Source organism: Lithobates pipiens, unplaced genomic scaffold (genome assembly GCF_037356315.1).
Source record: "Lithobates pipiens isolate NorthernLeopardFrog02 unplaced genomic scaffold, aLitPip1_a1.2 Scaffold_16, whole genome shotgun sequence".
Classification (NCBI taxonomy): Eukaryota; Metazoa; Chordata; class Amphibia; order Anura; family Ranidae; genus Lithobates; species Lithobates pipiens.
The window spans coordinates 600,818,241-600,843,578 of record NW_027507748.1 but is presented as its reverse complement, the minus strand read 5'-3'; the positions used below and the strand labels follow the sequence as shown (position 1 = coordinate 600,843,578).

The following is a 25,338-nucleotide window of genomic DNA, read 5'->3' as shown; positions in this document are numbered from 1 at the left end:
GGAACACCAATCGGTCTCCTCTCCTTGCGAGTCCCCTCCCCCCACAGTTAGAATCACTCCCATAGGGAACATATTAACCCCTGCAGCGACCCACGGTGTTAACCCCTTCCCTGCCAGTCACATTTACACAGTAATCAGTGCAATTTTATAGCAAGATCGCTGTATAAATGTGAATGGTCCCAAAAATTTGTCAAAAGTGTCCGCCATAATGTCGCAAACACGGAAAAAAAAACGCAGATCGCCATTACTAGTTTAAAAAAAAAAGCCATAACTCGATCCCCTATTTTGTAGATGCTATAAGTTTTGCGCAAACCAATCAATCGCTAATTGCGTTTTTTTTTTTTTACCAAAAATATGTATACGAATAAGTATCGGCCTACACTGCCGAAAAAAATCGTTTTGTTTTTTTAAAAATTGGATATTATAGCAAAAAGTAAAAAAATTTTTTTTTTTAAATTGTCGCTCTTTTTTGTTTATAGCGCAAAAAATAAAAACCGCAGAGGCGATCAAATACCACCAAAATAAAGCTGTTTGTGGGAAAAAAGGACGTCAATTTTGTTCGGGTTCAACATCGCATGACCGTGTAATTGTCCGTTAAAGCGACGCCGTGCCAAATCACAAAAAGTGCTCTGGTAAGGAAGCGGGTAAAATGCTCCGGGGCTGAAGTGGTTAATCAGATGAAATAGATAGGATAAATGAATTAATGGTGCAAACGCCACACAGCCAGTGTGCCAAATAATTAATGTAACTAAATTAAAACAATTGCAATAGGTACTAATCCAGAAAAAAGGTCCGCATTAATAAAAAGTTATGTGTATGAATAAATTATTGTATAAAGTGTACTTATCCAGAGAGCTCCACACTAAAAGGGGGCCCGTCCTGGGCACATCAAAGGAATCAAATTAATGAAAATACCACAGTAAAAGGTCGCCACACTTTTTCTCCATCACTAAAGTTGAACCAAACATGGGGGGGGGATATTCCTGCTTCTTCCACTCCAGATAAGTTATTTCATATATAAAAGGAAGAAAGAAAACATTGCGCAATATTGCTTGTAACACAGCAGGATCAGCGTAAAAAGAGCCACTCACATATAGAGTAAACTAAAAGCGAATTGAATGGTCAGATCACCGCATGAGTCTGCAGCTGCTGCGCTGCAAACCTCACTCGTGCGCTGTCAGTCTCCTCTCCCTCAGTACTCCTATTACACGAGCATGCCACTTTTTAGTCCATTGTTTGATCATCAGTTTGGCGCATGTGGCATTGTGCGATCTAATCGCCAGGGCTTTCCCCAGCGGCTTGTAGATTCCCGTCTTAGGCTGGGTAAGGGTCTGCTTGAAGTGTAAAAACTTGCTCGCTGTGAAGTGGAGGGATAATGAGAAAGTTTTCGTTCTTTCCTCCCTTCATGCAGACAACGGTCCAAATTCCAATGGCAACTGGCTTTGTGGAAAAAACCCTGTGTCCACAAAGCAACTGAGGGCTTTCAGGTCCAAGATTGGAGGTATCCCTTCCTTTTTAGGGACTACAGATTACAGTAGAATCCCTGGAACCTTTCCGACTCCGGAACAAGCACCATGACCCCGCGGCTTAGCAGGTCCGTTAACGCCCCCATTAGGGCCTCCCGGCGAATCAGGAGTAAGGGTATGCTGGGAAGGGAAGAATCAGTTTGGTGGCCAAGAGAAAAACTTGTAGCAAGAGGAAATCAGTTTGCAGACCCATTGGTCGGATGGCCGAACGCCCGAAGGAGAAGGGCGGGGCCAACCTTCACACGGTAGCACTTTTGCTTGCAAGCTTGCGTTTCCAGGGATGCTTTGGTCCCTTAGAGATCGTCCTGTTGGACTGGGAGCATTTAGCTGAAGTCCCGGACGGACGAAAAAGCCTTGAGCGTAAAATGAGGGTCCTTGCCGGCGGCGTGGCTCCATGTCTTCCTGGACTGTGGGAGCAAGGTACTCTTCCCACCTGTGACATTCTTAATGTCATCCAACGAGGCTCCAAAGAGCCAATCACCAAGGAAGATCTGTCAAGGCTTTTTAACTTATTTATTTTGATGCCTGGTCCGCAGACCAGCATTTTAGCCAAATCAGGCGCCTCAGCACCACTGCTGACACTGAAGCTCTGGATAATAGAAGGGTATCCAGAGCCGCGTCACAAACGTACTTAAGACCTTGCACTAACTGGTCTGCTAGTTTCACGCACACAGGAAAAGCCTGTTGCTCCCCCAAATCGCAGTGCAAATGCAGAGGCCAGTACTGGTCGCATTGCTGACCCCACAACCATATACAAGGAACGGGGCCACTGCCTCTGCCTTCCTGTCCGTGGAGTCCATAAAGGCAGGAGTCCCCCTCTACCGGGATTGTGGTTACTTTGTTTAATCTGGATACTGGGAGGTCCACGACCGGAGGAGCTGACCCTTTTTTTGAGAAGGCTCTCCTCAAAGGGGTAGGCGCACAGTCATATTTTGGGACTGAAAAGGTCCGTTGCGGTCTTACCCCATTCCTTGTATATGAACTTATCTAAGTCAAATAAGGAAACACCTTATGTGTACAGGCTGGCTTACAGGAGCCAAAAGGGACCGCTACTTCAGCAAAGGGACCTGCTGTATCCTGAATTTTCAGGGTATCACGCACAGCTGTGATAAGTGCTCCAACTAGTGCTTTGTCTTACGTGGACCCGGACGGGGACTCATCCTCACTGTCTGACCGGTCCTGGTTAGCGTCATCTGAAGCAACAGAGCAGGGACCGCCAGTCTCCGCTGGTCCCGAGTCTGCATTAGGACAGGGGCCGCTTTTTACCACCTTTGCGCCCGCATACCGCCTCCCCTCTGGCAACAAACATTTCAAGGACTGCCGACAAAGTGTTCAAAGGCTCTGAACTGTTTGCAGGTGAGCCGGATGCAATTACAAGTTCTGGGGAAGAAACAACAGTTTCTGAAGCCATGTTGACCCATCCTGTCTGCCACTCTTGGGGATTTAGGGCAGGTGCACAGTCCAGCCCTCCCAGCTGCTGCAGACTGAGGGGACCCCACCGCAATGCTCATCCCCCTGAGAGTTCTGCGCCATTCAGCTACACGTGCCTATGTCAGCTCCCAGGTGTCCCGAGTGAGAAACAGCGCTGTTCTCCGCAGTAGGGACAAGCGATGAGCATAAAAACCGCGCTGGGCTACAACAATATGGCCACCCTGTATAACGGACATAATCACAGAGAAAATGGCCGCCCGCCGAGCTACAGAAAAATGGCCCGACCATGCTTCCCACTGAGGCACACCAAAAATGGCCGACAAACTACTGTACAGTGAAAATGGCGGCAGCACATGCAGACCTCCACACAGCCAGCAGGGAGAACACAGACACCCAGGGATACAGCCACCCAGCACAGCCCCACCCCCACCCAAGGTGAAAGCCCCCCAGGGGACCCCTGGCTACAGGTACAGACAATGCTCAGCAGCCCATCATGCAGCAACCCCCACAGGGGGGAATTGGGACCGGGGAGAGAAGAGATGGTGGAGAGGGACCCCCGAATCGACCTCCCAGGGAATGCCCAGCTGCTCAGTCCCGCAGAGGCAGGGAGAGCTGTACTTACCATCCGGACTAGCTGGGGAAATCCTATCACAGACCCACTTACGGATCAGTACGGGGTGGCTGCTGGCCACCTCACACTGTGACAAAGACATCGGTAGTCCGGTCATTTGTGTGCCCCGGAGCGCTCCTGCAGGGTTCCTAGGTCCATCTCCTTCACTAGGCAGAAAAAAATCAGTTACTTACCGGGCCTGTTCCTGGGCAGACAATAAGTCCAGTCTGTGGACTTAACGCAAGTCTTAAAACTTGACCACATTGCTGCACTGCAGATCTGCTCGGGTGTAGCACCAGCCCACTCGGCTTGTGACGTTGCCATAGCCCTAATGGAATGGGTCCTAATACCTTCCGGGACCTCCACCCCCTTTGCCATGTATGGCTGACTGATTGCCAACCTTATCCACCTGGCTATAGTATTTCTAGAGGCTTTGGACCCCTTCCTAGCCCCTGAAAAAGAAACAAAAAATGCATCGGACTTCCTAAATTTCTCCGTAATCTCCAGGTATTTTAACACACACCTCCTCACATCTAACTTGTGGAAGACATGTTCCTGTTCCCTCACAGGATACGAACAAAAAGTAGGCAAACAAATTTCCTGACTTCTATGGAATTTTGAAGCTACCTTTGGCAAAAAGGCCAGATCGGTTTTAAAAATAATCCGATCCAGAAAAACCTGAAGGAAAGACGTCCTCCTTGAAAGGGCTTCTAGCTCACTAACCCTCATCGCAGTAGTGATTGCTACCAAAAAAAAAAAAGTCGTCTTGAGGGTTAAAAATGTTAACGTACAAGAACTGATAGGCGCAAAAGGATCCTCTGTAAGAGCCTGCAATACTAAAGATAGATCCCAATGGAAACTGACTGGTCTCTGTCTACTTAAACCTTTAAAGAACCTGGAAACCCAAGGATTCGCTGACAGTTGCTGTTCAAGAAAAACACTAGAACTGAGAAGAGTCGCTATCAGCCTTTCGGAGAACCCCTTCTTTTTCAGCATCTCCTCTTCAGTAGCCAGGCTCCCCCTCTCCACTTGAGGGCAGCAGTTTGGGCCTTGAAAGAGTAGATCTTCCCTGACCGGAAGTATCCAAGGCGGTTCCACCGACAGCTTCTTTAGAACAGAAAACCAAGGCCTCCTGGGCCAGTGTGGAGCTATCAAGATTAGGGTTGTATTCTAACTGAAATTTCCTCAGGACTGCCGGCAACAGCACCGGAGGGGGAGAGGCATAGCACTTGGCAAAAAGGCCATCTCTGAGAAAGAGCATCCACTCCTATTGCTACATCCCCCCGATTCAGAGAGAAGAATAGGAGTTTTTGAGTTCTCTTGACGCAAAAAGATCCACAGACTCTCCCGTGTCTGGACCTCCAGAGAAGTCAGAAAGGCTGCAGCCTTCTCCGCACACCTTGTTAGATCTGTGATTAACAACCTGGGGGGGGGGGGGGGCATGAGAACTGCAGTCTGTACCCCCATCTTACAATGCCTAGTATAAATTGATTGGAGGAAACCAACTCCCATTGTGGGAGAAAAGCCCCCAGTCTTCCTCCCACCGGGATTAGCCTGTCATTGGGACTTTTGGGACTGCTCAGGAGGGCGAAAAAACGCTCCCCCAGGACCTCTGCCCTTGTTGGTCCAGACTTTTTAGGACTCTGTCCTCGGAAAGTTAAACTTACTTTGTGGGCGAGTCTTTTTAGATTTTTTTCCCCCCCACTTTTATTCTTTAACTGGTTGCTGACCGCCGGCAGTCAAATGACGGCCAAGCGGCGCACCTATTGTGGTGGGAGGGCGTCATATGACGGCCTTCCCTTTAAACAGGGAATGCGCGCGATCGTGCACACGCATCCCTTTTCTTTTGTGGCGGCGTGTCATGGAGACCGTGGTTATGGCTGTTTACCACGTGATCGGCCGTGATGAAGTCACGGCCCATCACAGATGGTCACACCCCGACTGTGCACGGCGCATGTGCACGATTGCGCTGCGCGTGCACGTCGGTGCTCGTCAACGACGCTGGTAAACAGCCATTGGCCGGCTGTTTACCCATGTGATCGGCTGTGATCCTTTAACAGCCGATCACTAAAATGTAAACAAACCGCGGTAACTAGATGTTACCGGGTTCTCCTCCTCACACACCGATCGTGTGTGAGGAGAAGAACCTGGTAACATCTCGTTACCGCGGTTTGTTTACATTTTAGTGATCGGCTGTGAAAGGATCACACCGATTGCCCGCTCCCCCCCCCCAATAAAGAGGACCTGTCAATCCCAGCCCATCAGAGTACCTGTCCCGGCCCATCAAGAGTGACCCCGAGTACCCGTCCCGGCCCATCAAGAGTGACCCCGAGTACCCGTCCCGGCCCATCGGGGTAGCCGAGTACCCGGCCCATCGGGGTACCCGAGTACCCGTCACGGCCCATCGGGGTACCCGAGTACCCGTCACGGCCCATCGGGGTACCCGGCCCATCGGGGTACCCGAGTACCCGTCACGGCCCATCAGGGTACCCGAGTACCCGTCACGGCCCATCAGGGTACCCGAGTACCCGTCACGGTCCATCAGAGTACCCGTCACGGTCCATCAGAGTACCCGAGTACCTGTCACGGTCCATCAGGGTACCCGAGTCCATCAGAGTACCCGAGTATCTGTCACGGTCCATCAGAGTACCTGTCACAGCCCATCAAAGTACCCGGGTAGCTGTCTCAGTCCATCTGAGTACCCATCACAGTCCATCTGAGTACCTGTCACAGTCCATATGAGTACCTGTCACTGCCCTTCAGAGTACCCAAATACTAGTCCCCAGGCCATCAGAGTACCCGAGTACCTGTCACCAGGCCATCAGAGTACCCGAGTACCTGTCACCAGGCCATCAGAGTACCCGAGTACCTGTCACCAGGCCATCAGAGTACCCGAGGACCTGTCACAAGGCCATCAGAGTACCCGAGTACCTGTCACCAGGCCATCAGAGTACCCGAGTACCTGTCACCAGGCCATCAGAGTACCCGAGTACCTGTCACCAGGCCATCAGAGTACCCGAGTACCTGTCACCAGGCCATCAGAGAACCCGAGTACCTGTCACCAGGCCATCAGAGAACCCGAGTACCTGTCACCAGGCCATCAGAGTACCCGAGTACCCGAGTACCTGTCACCAGGCCATCGGAGTACCAGAGTACCTATCTCCAGCCCATCAGAGTACCCGAGTACCTATCTCCAGCCCATGTCTCATAGAATATACGTTGGGTGTTTGCTTTCCAAAATGGGGTCATTTTGTGGGTAATTTCACTGTCCTGGTGGTCCAGGACCTTCAAAAGTGTGATAGGTAGGAATGAAATGAGATGCATCGTTTATGCTCCTAGAATGCCTGAATGTACTACTTCAATGTTCGGCCTCTCTATGTGGCCAGGCTGTGTAAAAGTCCTACACATGTGGTATCGCCATACTTGGGAGGAGTAGCAAAATGTGTTTTGTAATTTTTGCTATATACATGCTATGTGTTAGAAATATCTTATAAATTGACAATTTTGTGTAAAAAAAAAAAAAAAAAAAAAAAAAAGAAAAAATGCGTTTTAATTTTCCACATATTCCAAAAACTTCAGGGAAAAAAATGAACCGTTCAAAAGACTCATTATGCCTCACAGATTATACGTTGGGGGTGCTTGCTTTCCAAAATGGGGTCGTTTTATGGGAAATTCCATTGTCCTGGTACTCCAGGGCCTTCAAAATTGTAATAGGTGGTTGAGAAATGAGATGCGTAATTTTTGCTCGTAGAACGTCTGAAGGTACTACATCAATGTTGGTGCTCTGTATGTGGCCAGGCTGTGTAAAAGTCTCACACATGTGGTATCGCCGTACTCGGGAAGAGTAGCAGAATGTATTTTGGGGTGTAATTTGTTGTATGCATATGCTGTGTGTGAGAAATAACCTGATATGACAATTTCGTAAAAAAATAAATAAAAAAAATAAAAATAAAAAAAAACTTAATTTTGCAAAGAATTGTGGGAAAAAATGACAACTTAAAAAAACTCACCATGCTACTTAATACCTTGGAATGTCTACTTTGTAAAAAGGGGTCATTTGGGGGTTATTTGTACTTTCCTGACTTGTTAGTGTCTCAAGAAATGAGATACACCTGATGTACTGAAGGCCTGATCAAATGTGATCAATTTTCAGCGATTGTGAATGTTATAGAGTCTACAAACTATGGTGCCAAAGACCAAATAATAAATACTAATGTGGGTTATTTTTGCCAAAGATATGTAGCAGTATAAATTTTGGCCAAAATGTATTAAGAAAAATTACTAATTAGCAAAAATTTGGCAAAGAAAAAGGCATTTTTGTAACAAAATTTACGTTTTATTTTATTTATAGCACAAAAAAAAAAAAACCACTAGTGATTAAATACCACTAAAAGAAAGCTCTATTTGTGTGGAAAAAAGGATGCAAGTTTCATATGGGTACAGTGTTGTATGACTGAGTAATTGTCATTCAAACTGTGAGAGCGCTGAAAGCTGAAAATTGGTCTGGTCAGGAAAGGGGTGTAAGTGCACTGTATTGAGGTGGTTAAAAGAAAAGCCTCCTTTTTATCCGCTGTTCAATCAAAGACAGCCTCCAAGTCTGGAGGGAACAGTAAATCTCCCGTGATGGGAATTCCACAAAGCTTGATCTTTGAAGCATTGTCCCCTTGCCATGTTTTTAACCAAAACGCCCTTCTGGCTGAATTAGCCAAAGCAGAGGATCTAGCAGACATGCGGAACGACTCTGCTGACGCATCTGCTATGTATGCGACTCCTTTTAAAAGCATTGGGAAGGAGGAAAAAGTTAGACTTACCGGAAACTTGTTTTCCAGTAGACTTTCAGGACAGCCACCCGAGAGATCATGGCTCCACCTCCCACAGGAAATACCTCCTCCATCAGAGCTTATTAAGGGAAGTCTCCCCGCAGCCTCCTCAGTTGTTTGTAGAGACTCTCCATCCCCTGCTGCAACACATAAGTGACAGTTATATCATAGTATCACAGCAAATCACTTACAAAACAGGGCGGGTTACTGCTGTCCTGAAAGTCTACTGGAAAACAAGTTACTGGTAAGTCTAACTTGAATTTTCCAAAACGACTTTAAGGACAGCCACCAGAGAGGATTACCGAGACTTACTCCATTCAGGGCGGGACAACAGCCTGTAAGACTTTCCTTTCAAAAGCCTGATCCCCAGCCGACAAAAGATTTAAACTGTAATGGCGGGCAAATGTCGTCAGACTTGACCAGGTAGCAGCCTTACATATCTGTTTGGGGGTGGCGCCAGCCTTCTCTGCCCAACTCACCACTGTAGCCCTTGTGGAATGAGCCCGGACACTCACTGGACTCTTCTGACCAGCACAGGCATATACTTCCGAAATTGCCATCCTTAGCCATCTGGCTACGGTCCCTTTGGAAGCCTGCTTTCCCTTTTTAGTACCGGAAAACGAAACAAAAAGTGCATCCGACTGTCTAAAGTCTTTAGTGGCTTCTAAATAACTTAGAACTGCCCACTTAACATCCAAGGTATGTAAATCCTCTTCTTTCCTATCCGATGGATTAGAGCAAAATGTAGGGAGAATTATCTCCTGGGATCGATTCTGAAATGATGCCACTTTGGGCAAAAAATTAGGTTCTGTTTTAAGGACTATCCTGTCCGGAAAAACAAAAAAAGAACGGCTCCCTGATTGATAATGCCTGCAACTCACTAACTGCGAGCTGAAGTAATGGCTACAAAAAAAACGGTTTTCAATGTAATCCATCTGAGGGAGGCTGAAACAATCGGTTCGACTGGACCCTTGGTCAGGGCCTGTAGGAGGGTAGACAGGTCCCAGCCTGGGCAGTTTTTAGATACGATAGGCCTAGAACGAGAAAGAACCTGACTACTAGAGGGTCTGATGCCAAAGATTTCTCCAAAAAGACCCCTAGAGCGGCTACCTGCACTTTCAGGGTGCCGATTGCTAATGTATTATCTGCTCCTTCCTGTAGGAATTCCAAAACCGAAGCAATCTGTGTTGTTGACCTAGCTGAAGTCCTGCACCAGGAGTTAAACACTTTCCAGTATTTGAAGTATATTGCCCTGGTGACTTTCTTCCTACTGGACAATAGGGTAGCAACCAACTTATCTGAGAACCCTTTCTTCAAGAGCTGCTCTTCAGAAACCAAGCCGTAAGCCTTAGTTTTGCTAGATCTTGATGGACGAGAGGGCCCTGCCAGAGGAGATCTTGTCTAAAGGAGATATGCCAGAACGGTCTTTGTTGCATCTGCAGAAGGGCCGAGAACCACAGTCGTTTGAGCCAAAAGAGGGTGATCAGAGTTACCCCTGCTTCCTCTCTGAGTTTTCCTAACACCCGGGGAATCAACTCAAACAAACAGAGGAAAGGCATAGGCGAAAATTCCAGCTGTGTGATAAGGCATCCACTCCCAACGACCTCTTCTGCTTGTTCAGGGAGAAAAAGAGGGACCTGGGCATTTTCCTGAGTGGCAAAGAGATCTACCTCTGGCTGACTCCCTGATCAGTCTGAAGACCTCCGGATTCAACTGCCAGTCTGCCTCTAGGACCTGGTTCCTGCTGAGGAAGTCTGCTTTTTCATTTAGGGACCCTTTTAGGTGGATTGCTGACAAGGATCGAGTAAAACTGCTCTGCCCAGCCCAGGATACTTCTTGCTAGATCCTGAAGTTCCCCGCTTCTGGTTCCTCCTCATCTGTTCAAGTATGCCACCACCATGGCATTTTTCGATAGGATCTGGACGTGTTGCTTCTGAACAACGTCTGAGAAAGCCAATATTGCCCTCTCTACTGCCTTCAGCTCCCTTCAATTTGAGGATCTCTCCACCTCTTCTGGAGACCATGAGCCCTGGACCGGTTGTCAGCCGCACCTGGACCGGGAAGGACCACAACAGGCCTTGTGAAAGCACCTCTTTGTTTCTCCACCACCACAGGCTTCTCCTTACCGAGGTGAGAACCCTTACCAGATCGTCAGGCGAACTCTATTGAGAATCCCAGACCTTTAGGAAGAAGGCTTGAAGTGATGCCTTGCCCATTGGACCGCCGGAATGGAGGAAGTCAAAGTCCCCAGAACCGACAACCTTCCTGATGGACCGGGACTGATTGCATTGTAGATGGGCTATCCCCTGAACCAGATACTCCTTTTCTTCCGGCAGGAATATCTTTTGGTCTAGAGAGCTGATCCGAAACCCCAGGAATGTCACTTCCTGAGCGGGCACCAAATTTGACTTCTGAAGGTTTATGATCCATCACAACTCTTAGGTGGATGCAGGCTCTGTCGAGATCCCTCTGCAACCCCTCCTTGATCTGGGCAAAAAACAACAAATCGTCCAGATAGGGAATCACTGAGATTCCCTCCAGGCAGAGGGAAGCTAAAGCTTCTGCCATAATTGTGGTGAATACCCTTGGGGATGAAGACCGATCAAAAGGGAAGGCCCTGAATTGAAGGTGAATGACCTTGCTCCCTTCTTTTAGTGCCAACCTCAAGTATCTGAGATCCGCTCCAAATCGGGACATGGAGATACACATCCTGTAAATCTATGGATGCCTTATAGCATTCTGGGTTCAGGAGGTTTCTTACAGAAAAAAAAAAATAGAGTCCACCCGAAACCTCTCGTACCGCACCGACGTGTTTAGACCCTTGAGGTTCAAAAGGAGACTGAACCGTCCATAAGGCATTCGGACCAGGAACACATGGGAGCAAAATCCCTGACATAGTTCCTCTGTTAGGACCGGCCAAATGACCCCCTAAAACATCATCAGGTCCTGAATTAAGGACTTCATAGCAAGGGCATTGACCGGGTCCCTGGGAACATTCGTGATCGGAACCTTTGAGGGGGAAAATCTGTAAATTCGATTTTGTAACCCTGGGAGACCATCCTCAAAATAAACCGATTCTGAGTAATAGCCTCCCACTGGAGGGAGAAACCCCTGAAGTCTCCCTCCCACCTTGACTAGGGAGTTATTGGGGCTTGGTGGCGGACGCAGGAGGATTGAGGAGAACTCCCCTTTTGCCCTTGGGGTTCTGCGCTCAAGGCTTCCTCCCGTTTTGCTTCCTATCCTCGGCCTGTCCCCTGGGGCCCCAAAAAAAAAAAAAACGCTTGTGTTTGCGCCGGCTTTTTCTTTACCGGAAAGGACTTTTTCCTATCCACCGTTTGGTCCAGAATAGAATCTAATTCTGAGCCAAACAACAAATCCGCCGCAAAAGGGATGCTACATAACCTATTTTTCGAGGCCACATCCCCTGGCCCGGTCTTAAGCCACAAAGCCATTCTAACCGAGTTAGTCAGGGCAGCTGACCTGGCTGTCATGTGGATAGACTCCACCGAGGCATCAGCGGTGTAAGCAATTGCCGCAGAGTAGCAAAGGAATCCACAATCTCCTGCTTAGGGGAATCAGCCAAAATGTGAGATTTTAACTGGTTAACCCAATGATCCAGATTTGATCCACACAGGTTGTTGCCATGGCCGGCTTCAAACTCATCACCGACTGCCAGGACCTTTTTAGAAGTAGATCAATCTTCTTATCCATAGGTTGCTTCAACGTGCCCATATCTTCAAAGGCTAGATCTGTTGACTTTGAAACCTGAGAAAAGGCAGAGTCTAGCTTAGGGACCTTGTTCCAAACAAGGTCCGGGTTCTCTTCAAAAGGAAACCTCTTCCTGTGTGCTCTGGAAAAAAAAGTTTTTTTCCCAGGCTCCAACCACTCTTAATCATGTCGGATACCAGGGAATGCACAGGGAAGGTGCGATATTTGGAATCTCCTAGCCCCGCATACATTCGATCATGCAGGGAGAGCTCCTTTTCCTCTTCAATACCTAAAGTGGCGTATATCACTTTAAGGAGGCCTCCCACTTCTTCCAATGACCATTTGTATTTGGAAGCTGCGTCCGAGTCCTCCTCTTCCTCAGAGTCCGACTCCTCTAGGGCCAGTGAAACGGAAGCCTGTGAGGTGTCCTGGGACAAACCTCCCCCCCCCCCCCCGTCAGCAACTGAGAACCCGCCGGCTCAAAGGAAGGCTGCTGGGCTCCAGACTCCGATGTTCCAGGCTCCTCTGACAACTCAGACCTGAATGCCTGAAAGGTAGCATTGAAACTAAGTCACCACACAATGACGGGGACACCTCCCTGACTAGGCTTGCAATACAAGACGCTTGGCCCAGGATTCGCCAAGTTTTTCCTTGTAGACAGGACATCTTCTCTTAACTGGGCAGAACTCTTCGCCTAAACAAACAGAAAGAGACAAGGAAAAACAACCCAAGCTGGATATTTTTTTGCAAACAAAAAAAAAATGCAACTATCACCCAGGTGCAGCTAAGGGAGAAACACACCATTCCCAAGTGCCCTAGCAAGCCATCACCCCAAAAACACTTCCACCATTGCAACACATAGCAAGGGATGGAAAGGGTGGGTGCGGGGAATTGAGGGGGGGAAAAGGGTGATCACCCCCCCCCCCCCCACAGGAGCATAGGATTCAGACCGTCAGAGAACTGCTCCTACCTTCACCTTGCTGGCACCTTGGCTTGCCCCCTTGTCTGTATCGCTCTGCATCGCACACATAACCACCGCCGCCGGTCCCGGATTCAAAAACGCTGCTGCGACTGACCGGAACCGAAAATAAGGCACCAGTTGGTCCTCCTCTCTCCTCCTGCATTCCAGAACCAGGAAATGATGCGGGACGCCGCCGGAAGTCCTGCCCCCATTCTCAAAGGACGCGGCCAGGGCTCGCTCGGCTGCCCGAGAACAGACGACCGCTCTAACGCAATGTAGTGCACGCGGGAGATCCAAACATGGTGGGGCAGCCTCTCTGATGGATCCAGGGAACGGGACCTCCGACGTACTGGCTCTCCCCGAGCATGGAAGGGGGAGAGAGCCCATGGGACCATCCACACTTGGAGGTAAATGGGAGGACCAGCTCCTATAAAAAAGGAAAACCCAGGTGAAAGACCTCCAGGACCACCCCAGAGATCATGGCTCCCACCAGAGGTGTTCCTCCAGGTTGGAGGAAACAAAAAAACTGAGGAGGCTGCGGGGAGACTTCCCTTAAAAAGCTCTGATGGAGGAGGCGTTTCCTGAGGGAGGTGGAGCCATGATCTCTCGGGTGGCTGTCCTGAAAGTCGTTTTGGAAAGAATAGTTTCTTTTGCAGTCCCCACCTCAATATATGACCTCAACCAATGCTCCATGTTACGTGCCACCACTGTGACATCCATGGCAGGCTTAAGATTGCTTAAAGAAGAATCCCAAGATTTCTTGAGGAGAGAATCCATCCTCTTGTCAATAGGGTCTGCTAGCATACCCATATCTTCAAAGGCCAAATCTGTCTTTCTGGATACCTGAGAAAAGCCTGCATCCAGTCTAGGAAATTTGTTCCACACAGCAGATTTGTCCTCTAAAAAAGGGAATCTGCGTTTCAATGCTCTAGAAAAGAAATGGTTCCTCTCTGGGTCTCGCCATTTCTTCCTAATGGTGTCTAACAGAACCTCATAGACCAGGAAGACCCTTTTCTTCGGTTCTCTGAGACCTTCATACATCTGGTCATGGAGAGAACGGGATTTTTTTCTCCTCTTGGATACCTAGTGTATTGAAAATAGCTCCCAGGAGCTCTTCTACTTCCTCCCAGGAGAGCTTGTAACGGGAGGATCTGGAGGGCTCGCCATCCACCTTCTCCCAATCAGACTGTGAAGAGTCTGAGGATTCACTGTCAGGGTCATCCTCTAGTGCCATTCTGTTACCCCCAGGTAACCCTTCATTAGCAGAGGGACCTGCTAAGGGGCCAGGTGTGACATCTTGCTGTGCTGGCAGAGGACCAGCTGGGGGTTGTATAGGCTGAAAATGATCAAACACAGCCTTAAAAGAACGGAAAGTGCTGGAGAGCTCTTTAACAGAAGCCGCCAGACCAGAACTTTGTTCCTCAGCATGATCCCCAACGAAGCCCTCAATGCAATTCCTACATGGCACTTTCCCCCAGGAATACCCTAACACACTTCTACATAAGGGGCAGCACTTCGTGGACCCGTGTGAGGCTTAGATTTTTTCCGTGGACTTGTCCTGCAACAACAAAAAAACCCCACCTGCATCAGCCCCTGCCAGCAAAAAAATCAACACCAAATCGACCACAGGAGTGCATCCTCCCAGGACCGACCACCACCAGGGTCCCAGATGTGCAACTCCTCCACCAAGGAGGGGAGTTAACCCGTGGAGCCAAGCGGGAAAATAGTAAGGGAACACAACCCCAGGGTTCCACTTACCTTAATGGCTGGTGCTGGCATCACCCGGAACCGAACGGGAACCATCAGTCTCGGACATCTCTTCGGCCCGAAAGGTTGGTTTTCCACAAACTGCTCCTCTTAGCCGTCGCTACAGCGTGATTGGGGCAAACACCAGCCTTTGCCCCATACGTTGTGGCGGTCCACGACCGGAACCAGAAGTCACGAGTGAACCGGACGTGACCTCTCCCATCAGAAAAGACGTCGCCCGTCATCCGATGCAGCCTTGCACGCCATGCAGGCCGTACTAACGAAGGGGAGACTCGGACACTCCAGTAAACACCTTCCCCAGGCAGCGCCAAAACGAACGTCCCAGGCCTCGCTTTCCCCAAGGAAGGATGGGACGCGCCAAACACTGCAGGTAACGGACTCCCCCGCCCTGCTGCCATGTATGAGAGACCTCAACCTCTCCAGACATCCATTCGGCCAGAGCTATCGATTCGCCTTCGGGATGACACTGGACTCTCCAGCTGAATTAAACCCAGGTTCCTAGCGATGTCTCCTCGCCAGAGGAAACACCAAAACTGAAGGGCTGGAGGGAAGGAATGGTTTTAAAGATCTGGTGGAGGTGGTGTTTCCTGAGAAGGGAGGAGCCGAGGTCTCTCAAGTGTGCTATCCTGAAAGACGAAAGAGGGAAAAACTGAGCTGCAGGAAGCAGGCTGAGGGGTTATTACTGGATGGACTCTGCCCCCTGGGCGAAACTGTAAATTTCTGTTTTTTTCACATGTATAACATGTTCGGTCTAGTCCTTTGCTGAAGGTGTCGTAACAACCCTATGGTCAAGAATAATGGAGCTGTGTCAGTCAGTGAATGAAAGAGAAAACGGTTTAACCTTAAACTGCGTAGAGGGTTCGTTACTGTAAGAGCAATAAGGATATGGACTTCTCTTCCACAAGCAGTGGTTTCAGCAGGAAGCATCGATAATTTAAAAAAATGAGATGGGCACCTAAACAACCACAACATACAGGGATACACAATGTAATATTAACATAAAAGCAAACGCACAGGTTGGACATGATGAACTTGTCTTTTTCAGCCTTGCCAACTATGTGACATGTCCCTACACATGAACAGCGAGATATTGATGGTACATTACTAAATTGAAACTAAATGGATTTAGCGTTTACAGACTACACATCTGCCAGGACTCCAGGAATCTATTTTAAAAGTGGTTGTTAACCCACTATCTCATCTTTATAGCAACCCATCTGTCAGATAAAAAGCTGCATCCTAGTGCCTGTGCTTTTTTTTTTTTTTTTTAACCACTTCAATACCAGGCACTTAAACACCTTCCTGCCCAGACCAATTTTGAGCTTTCAGCGCTGTCGCACTTTGAATGACAATTGCGCGGTCATGCTACACTGTACCCAAATGAAATTTTTATCATTTTTTTCCCACAAATAGAGCTTTCTTTTGGTGGTATTTGATCACCTCTGCAGTTTTTATTTTTTGCTAAACAAATAAAAAAATACCGAAAATTTTGAAAAAAAATATTTTTTTTGTTTCAGTTTCAAAACTTTGCAAATAAGTAAGTTTTCTCCTTCACTGACGGGCACTGATGGGGTTACACTGATGGGCAATGATAAGGCAGCACTGATGGGCACCGATGAGGTGGCACCAATGAAGTGGCACTGATAAGGTGGCATTGATGGACACCGATATGTGGCACTGATAGGCGGCACTGATGGGTGGCACTGATGGGCGACACGGATGGGCACTGATATCTGGCACGGATGGGCATGGATAGGTGGCATGGGTTAGTCGGCACAGGTGGGCATGGGTAGGCAGCACAGGTGGGCATGGATGGGCACTGATAGGTGGCATGGATGGGCACTGATAGGCGGCAGTTTATTCTAATATATTGTACTAATGGATGCCAATCAGTGCCAATCAATAATGCATGCCAATCAGTGATGCCCATTGTGGGCACTGATTGGCATCCATTATGGGCACTGATTGGCATCCATTGTGGCACTGACTGGAATCCCTGGTGGTCTAGGGTGGCATACCTTGTCCTGGGAATCCCTGCTGGTCTGGTGGCGTCCCTGGTGGTCCAGTGTGGGCATCCTCGGGGGGGCTGTGCTGATAATAGATCAGCACAGACCCCCCCCTGTCAGAGGAGCAGCCGATCGGCTCTCCTCTACTCGCGTCTGACAGACGCGAGTGAGGAAAAGCCGATCACCGGCTTTTCCTATTTACTCCGTCTGAGACTCTTTACCGAGATCGTAGTTGCCGAGTGTCAGACTGACACCCCGCAACAAGGATCGCCGCGATGCGCGCCCCTGGGGGCGCACAGCGGCTCATAATCCTGATCACGTCATATGACGTCCGGTCAGGATTATGCAACCACTTTGCCACCGTCTATTTGTTATAGGGTGGGCGGCAAGTGGTTAAACACGATTTCTACCCATTTTTACAGTGTTTTTCAGGGATCACATGACTCCAGGCTCTCAGCTACCCTCCTCCTTGGCTGACGTCAGCAGGGGAATCTCGGCCCACCCCCTGGAGAGATCACACAGGGAGAGCCAATAGCCTGGAGTCATATGATCGCTGAAAGACATGGTTAAAACAGGTAGAAAAGTGTTTTCTGTTTTTTTTGTTGTTTTTAAACATGATTTCTACCTGTTTTAACCGTGTCCTTCAGCTATTACATGACTCCAGGCTCTTGGCATTCCCCATGTGATATCTCCAGCGGGCGGGCCAAGATTCCCCTGTTGACATCAGCCAGGGAGGGGGGGTGGTTAGTTTTGAAGCAGTGGGGAAAGGAGCATATCAGTGATAGTGAGAGATGACAGGGAGGGGGGCAGAGGAGGATGACAGAGGAGACACAGGGAGAGCTGCAGAAAGCAGCATATGACAGAGGCATGTACTGACTCCAGTGTCAGAGCCCTGTATCGCTTTCAGGCAATACAGGGGGCCAAAATACACAGCATAAGCACTGTGCTGTATAACATGCTTTAAGGGAACAGGATCTTTATTTAATTTTTGGGGGGATTAAAGACTTTAAACCCTTCCTATAAAATTCCACCCAGCCATTAGATTTCATTAAAGTGGGCTGGAATATATCACATACAACGTATTCTCTTAAGTGTATTGGGTGATAATTTTAGCCGTAGAATAGTGATACATCATTTTGGTCTTGAGATTTTCTCATCTTGGATAGAATATGTAATGTTATTTTGTCTACTGGTGTATTCTCTGTAATATGTAAATTTGTGAGCAATCTGTGCAAATTTGTGTGAATTATGTATAATCTTGTCATTTTAGACATCACTATCCATATGTTTTCCGTGAAATTTGCTCGGAGTGGGCAGGAGTATTTTTTATTTTTTTTAAGGGTCTCCCTTTGGGCATAGTGGTGCAGGAGGGTTGTGGAGCCCCTGGGTACCCATTTCCCTCACCACTCTTCCCCCCCCCCCCCCCCCACGCTTGAGTGACATCACGCGCTCCGGCAGGGCGGATATCAGGCGGTCATTTTGCCGGAACCCCCGGAGCCGCTTCACAAGGAGATAGCAGCGTTGTTTACCTAACAGGTGAGTGGTCGGAGCCCACACATGGCAATTGACTCATAGACCAGCGGGGATGGAGGCATTGTATGTAGGGGATTCGGCATCCACCGCGTGGTTACTTTTTCTCTAAACTTTTTTACATATCAAATGCCTTTGAAATATACGCAGGGTAAAATATGAGTCCTGTAAATAAAACACTTTGCTCACTATTGAATATTTTAGGATATACCTGTGAAGCTTTGTCCATAGCTCTTCCACTTCTTTCGGTCTTGTTTTTCTTATGTGATTTATAGATCCAATTTGGACCCTCATATTAGGAGATGATTCTGACTGCACCTGTAATGGGGTATTTCTCCTTCCCGAGTATGCGTGTTAATCAATTGGATTTTAGTGAGCATACAAATATACTGCTTATTATGTGATGCTGAATGTGATATGCTATATAAATCGATGTATGAATTTGTACAAATTACGATCAATCTATTTAGTTATTTGCACTTTAATACTTCCTGAAGAAGCCATTATGGTGAAATAGGTTGGTGCACTTGGATTACTAAACACAACATAAGCTATGATTTAAATCCTTGTCATATATATCTAATGTCACTTGTCTATGGATTTTAATTTTGTGCAAATAAAATACCATTGTTTTTATATTATTTTGGTCTGGGAACTCGAATAGCACCATCAAAATCCCATGCAACATATTTTTTTTTCTACCCATTACTATTTTAGGATGCGGTGCATAACCGAAAAATCCTTAGCCATACAATCACCCTCATAAGTCTTAGGTTGTGTAATGCTTTAGTGCAGGGATAGGCAATTAGTGGACTTCCAGCTGTTGCAGAACTACAATTCCAATGAGGCATAGCAAGACTGACAGCCACAATCATGACATCCAGAGGCAGAGGCATGATAGGACTTGTAGTTTTGCAACAGCTGGAGGTCCGCTAATTGCATAACCCTGCTTTAGTGTTTGGGCTGGGTTAAGGATCAGGGAAAGGTTAGAGTTTAAAGAGATTTTAATCTTTTTCTGAATTAATAGTCACAAGTGGCTGGCGTGGAAGCTAATGTACCATAATAACTTACCTGATTAAGATTACAATATATTGTAAATTCTGGCGATGCTTTTAGTTTTTCTGCACATAAGACTCGGGATTTCATATCCTTTTTCTGTTCTTCTAGTTTTTTTACAGCTTTTTCCAAGTTAACGTTAAAGGCATCAGAGGCTTCTCTTAACTCGGCAAATAAATTGGACTTTCTGGGTGTGAGGGAAAAACATTTCAAATATAAAATTAGGGAAAAATAACGTGGAACAGCATCATTTAAAAAATCTAAAATCGGTATCAAAACCGATTTGGCATACATGACATGGTATACAAGAAATCACACCCAACTAAGAATAAAATTTTGGTATGAAATAGATGGGTAGAATTCATCCCTCCAACTAAAATCCTGCCAACTGACATAGTTGTGTTGTAGCTGGTTCAAGCACTTGAAGTCTATGATTACTCTAGGGATGATTGACAGTTCACATATGCTAAGAACAGGTTATTTTGTGAGGATAGCCATTAGTCTGCCATTTAAACATAATCAATAATGAAACTATAACCCCCTATTCGCACAATGAAATGCTAATCATTAATATGGCAACTGAAAAATTTAGAATATTTATACATTCTGTTTTCTTGCACATTTTTCAGAGAATATGAACAAAAACTTCTTTCACTCATGGTTAGCGTTTGGCTGAAGCTATTTACTATCATCTAACTGTTTACTCTTTAAATCATAAACTACCCAAAGGACCTTGATCAAAAGTTTACATACCCTGGTGAATTTGGCCTGATAACATGCACACAAGTTGACACAAAGGGGTTTGAATGGCTATTAAACGTTTCACCCCTGGAAGATTTTATCCCCTTCCTGATTGCATTAACTGACAATTGCGCAGTCATTCAACGCTGTACACAAACAAAATTTGCTTCCTTTTCTCCCACAAAGAGCTTTCTTTTGGTGATATTTGATCACCTCTGGATTTGAATTTTTTGCGCTATAATCAAAAGGGGGTCGTCCCTCCAGTAACATCCCCTCAGCCTGCTTCCTGCAGCTCAGTACGTCAACAAGCAGTATAACGTAAACCAATAAGAGGGGTAGGTGCTGTGTCAGTCAGTGAACTTCACGGAAAAGGATTTTACGGCGAGTACAAAAATCCTATTTTCTCTTTCGTTCACTGAATGACACAGTTCCATTAAAGTGGAAGTAAACCCATCGATTTAAACAGTTAAAAAAAAAAAAGGCATGCCGGGAATGCTAACTGCACATTGGCTGTGCTCTCAGCCAAACTATCAAACCATCCAATGGCTGGTGTCATAACGAATCACATGTGCAGCACCATAGCAGTTGAAGATTAAACACAGGCAAAGATGGCAGCTTCCTTGGCTGAAAACGATAGGGGAGTTTACTACCACTTTAATCTTAACCATAGCAGTGTCATAACGAGGGGTGGGAACAGCATTAAAAAAAAAAAAAAATAAAAAAAAAAAAAAAACTTCACCCACAACCAATCTAGTCACATCAGAACTTGCGGTCAACAATGCAACAGTGCGTTATACTCAAAAGTAACTATTTTCTTTAAACAGAAGGAGTGTAGAATTGCAACATTACATGGCCGCCTGCAAAACTTTGCGGCCAAAGCAGGCATAAGACGATGCGCTTACATCCACTATGTAGAATTTGGTAAAAGTGTGAACGGACGACCAAGTGGCCGCCTTACACACTTGAGCGACTGACACTTGATGTTGGAAAGCCCAAGAGGTCCCAATAGCCCTGGTGAAATGGGTCATGACAGGAAAGGGGGGTACCTACCGCTTCAAGGCATAAGCCTGGACCACAATCTGTCTGATCCACTTAGAAATGGTGGCCGACGAGACTGCCATCCTTTTTTCGGACCAGCAACCGAAACGAACAAAGAGTCCGACTGCCAAAAGGGAGCCATGCCAGACAAACAACCTCAGAGCCCAGACCATGTCCAGGGAATGAAGGGCCACCTCCTTAGGATGTGTCGGCTTAGGACACAAATATGGTAACACAAGGTCTTCATTGATGTGGAACGCTGAAACCACCTTCGGCAGAAAAGAAAGTTGCAGAAGCAACACCACCTTATCCTTATGGATAACCAGATAGGGCGACTTGCAGGACAGGACCACCAGTTCCGAAACCCTCCTTGCCGAAGTAATGGCCACTAGGAAAACCACTTTCTGAGAAAGTCAAAGGAATTTTCCTGATGTGCTCAAACAGCGGATTCTGAAGCGCCAATAGCACCAGGTTCAAATCCCACGGGGTACCGGTGGATGCACCGGAGAACTACATGCTAGATACCTTGAATAAAAGTGCTCGCTAGAGAATGAGACGCCAGGGGTTGTTGGAAAGAGACAGCCAAGGCTGATATTTGTCCCTCAAATGGTACTTTGAGCCAATTTCTGGTCTACTCCTCGATGTAAAAACAGCCGGATCCTGGAAACGGAATAGGTGCACGGACGCCACCCTTTCTCCTCACATGGAGATGTAGGCCTTCCAGGTATATCTTTCGAGAAGATTACTGTGCTCTCAACATAGTTGAAATCACAGGGTCCGACGGGCCCCAATCCCTTAGCACCTGGCTCTCAGCCATGCCGTTACAACCAGCGCTGGCAAAGCCGAGTGGAGAATCGGACCTCGACACAGAAGGTCCTCTCATAACAGTAGTCGCCAGGGAGCATCAGCAACCAGGCACACTAAGTTGGCGTACCAGGGGCGCCAAGGCCAATCTCAGGCAATCGGTATTACTGGAATCCCCTCGGTCTCCACACTGCGGAGGAGACGTTGGTAGTAGCTTAAGCGGAGGAAAGGCATAGATAAGTCCATACTGACCCCACTGAGCCACCAGCGCGTCTGCCCAATGATCTTTTCTCCAGGACACTAATCTCAGCACCTTCCGAGTGAGACGGGAAGTCAGGAGATCGCAGGCACAGAAGCCTGAATACCTCCGGATGCAACGCACATTCTCCTGGGTCCAGCATCTGGCGATGTAGGTAGTCTGCCTGCCAGTTTTCCACTCCCGGGATGTAAACGATGTGGCGTTGCCTGACTGGATCCTGATCGGACGCCCTCGAAGTCACATCGACCATGTGGAGGGACATAGCTTGATCGCTCAAAGCTCGAGCACATTGATCGGCAACTTGGATTCCTCCCCCGATCAGAGGCCCTAGGTCAACTGTACTCCCAGTACTCCACCCCAGCCGGTCAGGCTGGCGTCCGTTGTGATCACTGTCCAATGTATAGGTAGGAACGACATCCCAGACCGAATTGCCAGGGACCTCAGCCACCAAAGCAGGGAGTCCCTGACCGACTGGCTCACCCGAATCTGCTGATCCAGGGATAACGGAGATTTGTCCAATTTTGTCAAGATTTCCTTCTGCAAGACACTGGTGTGAAACTAGGCGTACGGTACCGCCTCAAAAAGGAGGCCACCATGAGACCCAGGACTCTCATGCAAAAGTGCAGCGACGACCACCTGCGGTTCATCAATAGTTTTACCGTGGCTCTGAAAGTCTGCAGCTTGTCTAAAGGGAGAAACACTCTCGTTTCCATGGAGTCCAGCAGCAAGCCTAGGTATGCGCACCGAATTCTTTAAGTTCAACAACCACCCAAATTCCTGCAGGGTTTGCATGGTGATCGCCACATCCTCCTTTAATTCTGAGGCAGAAGATGCTCTCAGGAGGACATAGTCTAGGTAACCTACGATCGCGATCCCGAGTTGTCGCAACACCACCAAAATTGGAGCCAATACCTTGGTAAGGACTCGGGTGCTGATGCCAAGCCAAAGGGGGAGAGCCACAAATTAGAAGTGGGCTTTCCCAACTGCAAATCGCAGAAACCTCTGATGCCGGAGGCATATGGTTATGTGCAGGTACGCATCCTGGATGTCTAAAGACGCAAGGGAGTCCCCTTGATAGAGTGCAGCGACCACTGAGAACTAATTTCATTCTGAGCCTCTATACTCACAAAACCCCACAAAACTACTGAAAGAATGCTCCGACATCGTGGCTCCAACCATAACCCACCTCATAAACCGATCATTCCACGAAGGGATTGTTCCCAGCATCCTCAAACAAGGCATCGTCAAACCTCTACTCAAGAAACCAAACCTGGACCCTCAGGATCCAAACAACCGTAGGCCGATTACAAGCCTCAACACCATTTCTAAGATCATAGAGAAAGCTGTAGTACATCAGCTACAACTTCACCTGGATACTCACAAACTCCTGGACCCGCTGCAATCAGGCTTCCGCCCGGGTCATGGAACAGAAACAGCTCTCCTCAAGATTTGGGATGACGCCCTGGAAGCAGCAGATGACGGAGAGCCGTGTCTCCTCGTACTGCTAGACCTAAGTGCAGCGTTTGATACAGTAGATCACAATACTCTACAGAAGTAGCCGGAGTCCAAGACATAGATCTTCAATGGTTCGCGTCCTTCCTAGGAAATCGGTCACAGACAGTGAAACTAGGAAAATTCCTCTCCGAAACTCGGGCAGTCACCTGCGGAGTCCCTCAAGACTCTCCGTTGTCACCCGTTCTCTTCAACATTTACATTCGCCCACTCCTTCAAATCATCAGATGCTCAGATCTCTGCTTCCACTCTTACGCTGACGACACGCAACTTTATTTCCGGATCAATGGAAAAAAAGATCAACAACAACTTGAAAACTGCCTCAAATCAATAGAGGACTGGATGACCACCAACTCCCTCCAGCTGAACCAATCAAAGACAGAGCTTCTTATCTTACACCCAAATCATAAGCCCGCAACCAAAACCTCCTGGTCTCCACCAACCGTCTTTGGGCAGACTATCTCCCCAAAGACCAAAGCGAAGAGTCTCGGGGTTATTTTAGAAGCACAAATAGGATCTGTAGTCAGTCGATCTCACCATCTGCTGCGCATGCTTCGCAGACTCATCCCTTTTATCCCAAAGAATGACAAAGCAGTGGTAGTTGGAACAATCATTAATTCACGACTGGACTACGCAAACTCGCTTTACATAGGATTACCACAATATCAACTTGCGCGATTACAACTGATCCAAAACACGGCGGCAAGACTGATAACAGGAAAAAAACCCTGGGAATCCATTTCTCCTTCACTGAGGAGCTTACATTGGCTAACCGTAAAAAATCGGATCACGTTCAAGACCCTTTGCCTCACCCACAAATGCGTGCATAGAGAAGCTCCGCAATACCTAATGGAGAAAATAAATCATTACACACCAAACCGCAGTCTTCGATCAGCCAACAAAAACCTCCTCCTCGTGCCCAAAGCCCGGTATAAATCCAAGGGTGATCAGAGATTCGCTGTCCAAGGGCCTCGGCTATGGAATGCTCTACCAATCAACATCCGCCTGGAAGAAAATCACCTGGCTTTTAGGAAAAAACTCAAGACCTTCCTCTTTTAGCAGATGATCAAAGCTCGCCACAGCGCCTAGAGGCGATTCAGTTCGCATTGTGCGCTATACAAGTATTTCATTCATTCATTCTTTTACAAAGCAAATGAAGGCTTTTAGGTCCAAGATTGAACGTACCCCTTCCTTTTTGGGAACTACAGATTGGAGTAGAACCCCTGGAACCTTTCAGACTCCGGAACAGGCACCATCACGCAGCAGCTTAACAGATCCCTTAGTGCCCACAAGAGGGACTCTCAGCGAGCGGGGAGTAAGGGTATGCTGGAAGGGAGAATCTGTTTGGTGGCCAAGAGAGGAACTATCTTGTAGCCAGAAGAAATCAGTTCGCAGACCCATAGGTCGGACAGCCGAGAGGCCACTGTGCTGCAAATGCCCGAAGGCGATCCCCCATCTGTGTGACGAGCGGGGGCAATCCATCATGCAGGAAGCACTTTTGCTCGCAGGCTTGCGGTTCCAGGGATGCTTTGGTCCCTCAGTGGTTGTCCTGTCAGGCTGGGAGCATTT

The 25,338-nt window shown here is 47.7% G+C and overlaps 1 protein-coding gene across 3 annotated transcripts in view; it reads right to left on the bottom strand.

Annotated features, from left to right (window-relative positions):
• RNF17 (ring finger protein 17) overlaps positions 1 to 25,338 on the bottom strand; it is an 881,806-nt gene that overhangs the window by 665,803 nt on the left and 190,665 nt on the right. For all 3 annotated transcript variants that reach the window (XM_077483977.1, XM_077483979.1, XM_077483978.1), the window contains exon 8: positions 19,431 to 19,602. In XM_077483977.1, the coding sequence (XP_077340103.1) occupies positions 19,431 to 19,602 (172 nt within the window). The remainder of the gene's footprint in view (positions 1 to 19,430; positions 19,603 to 25,338) is intronic.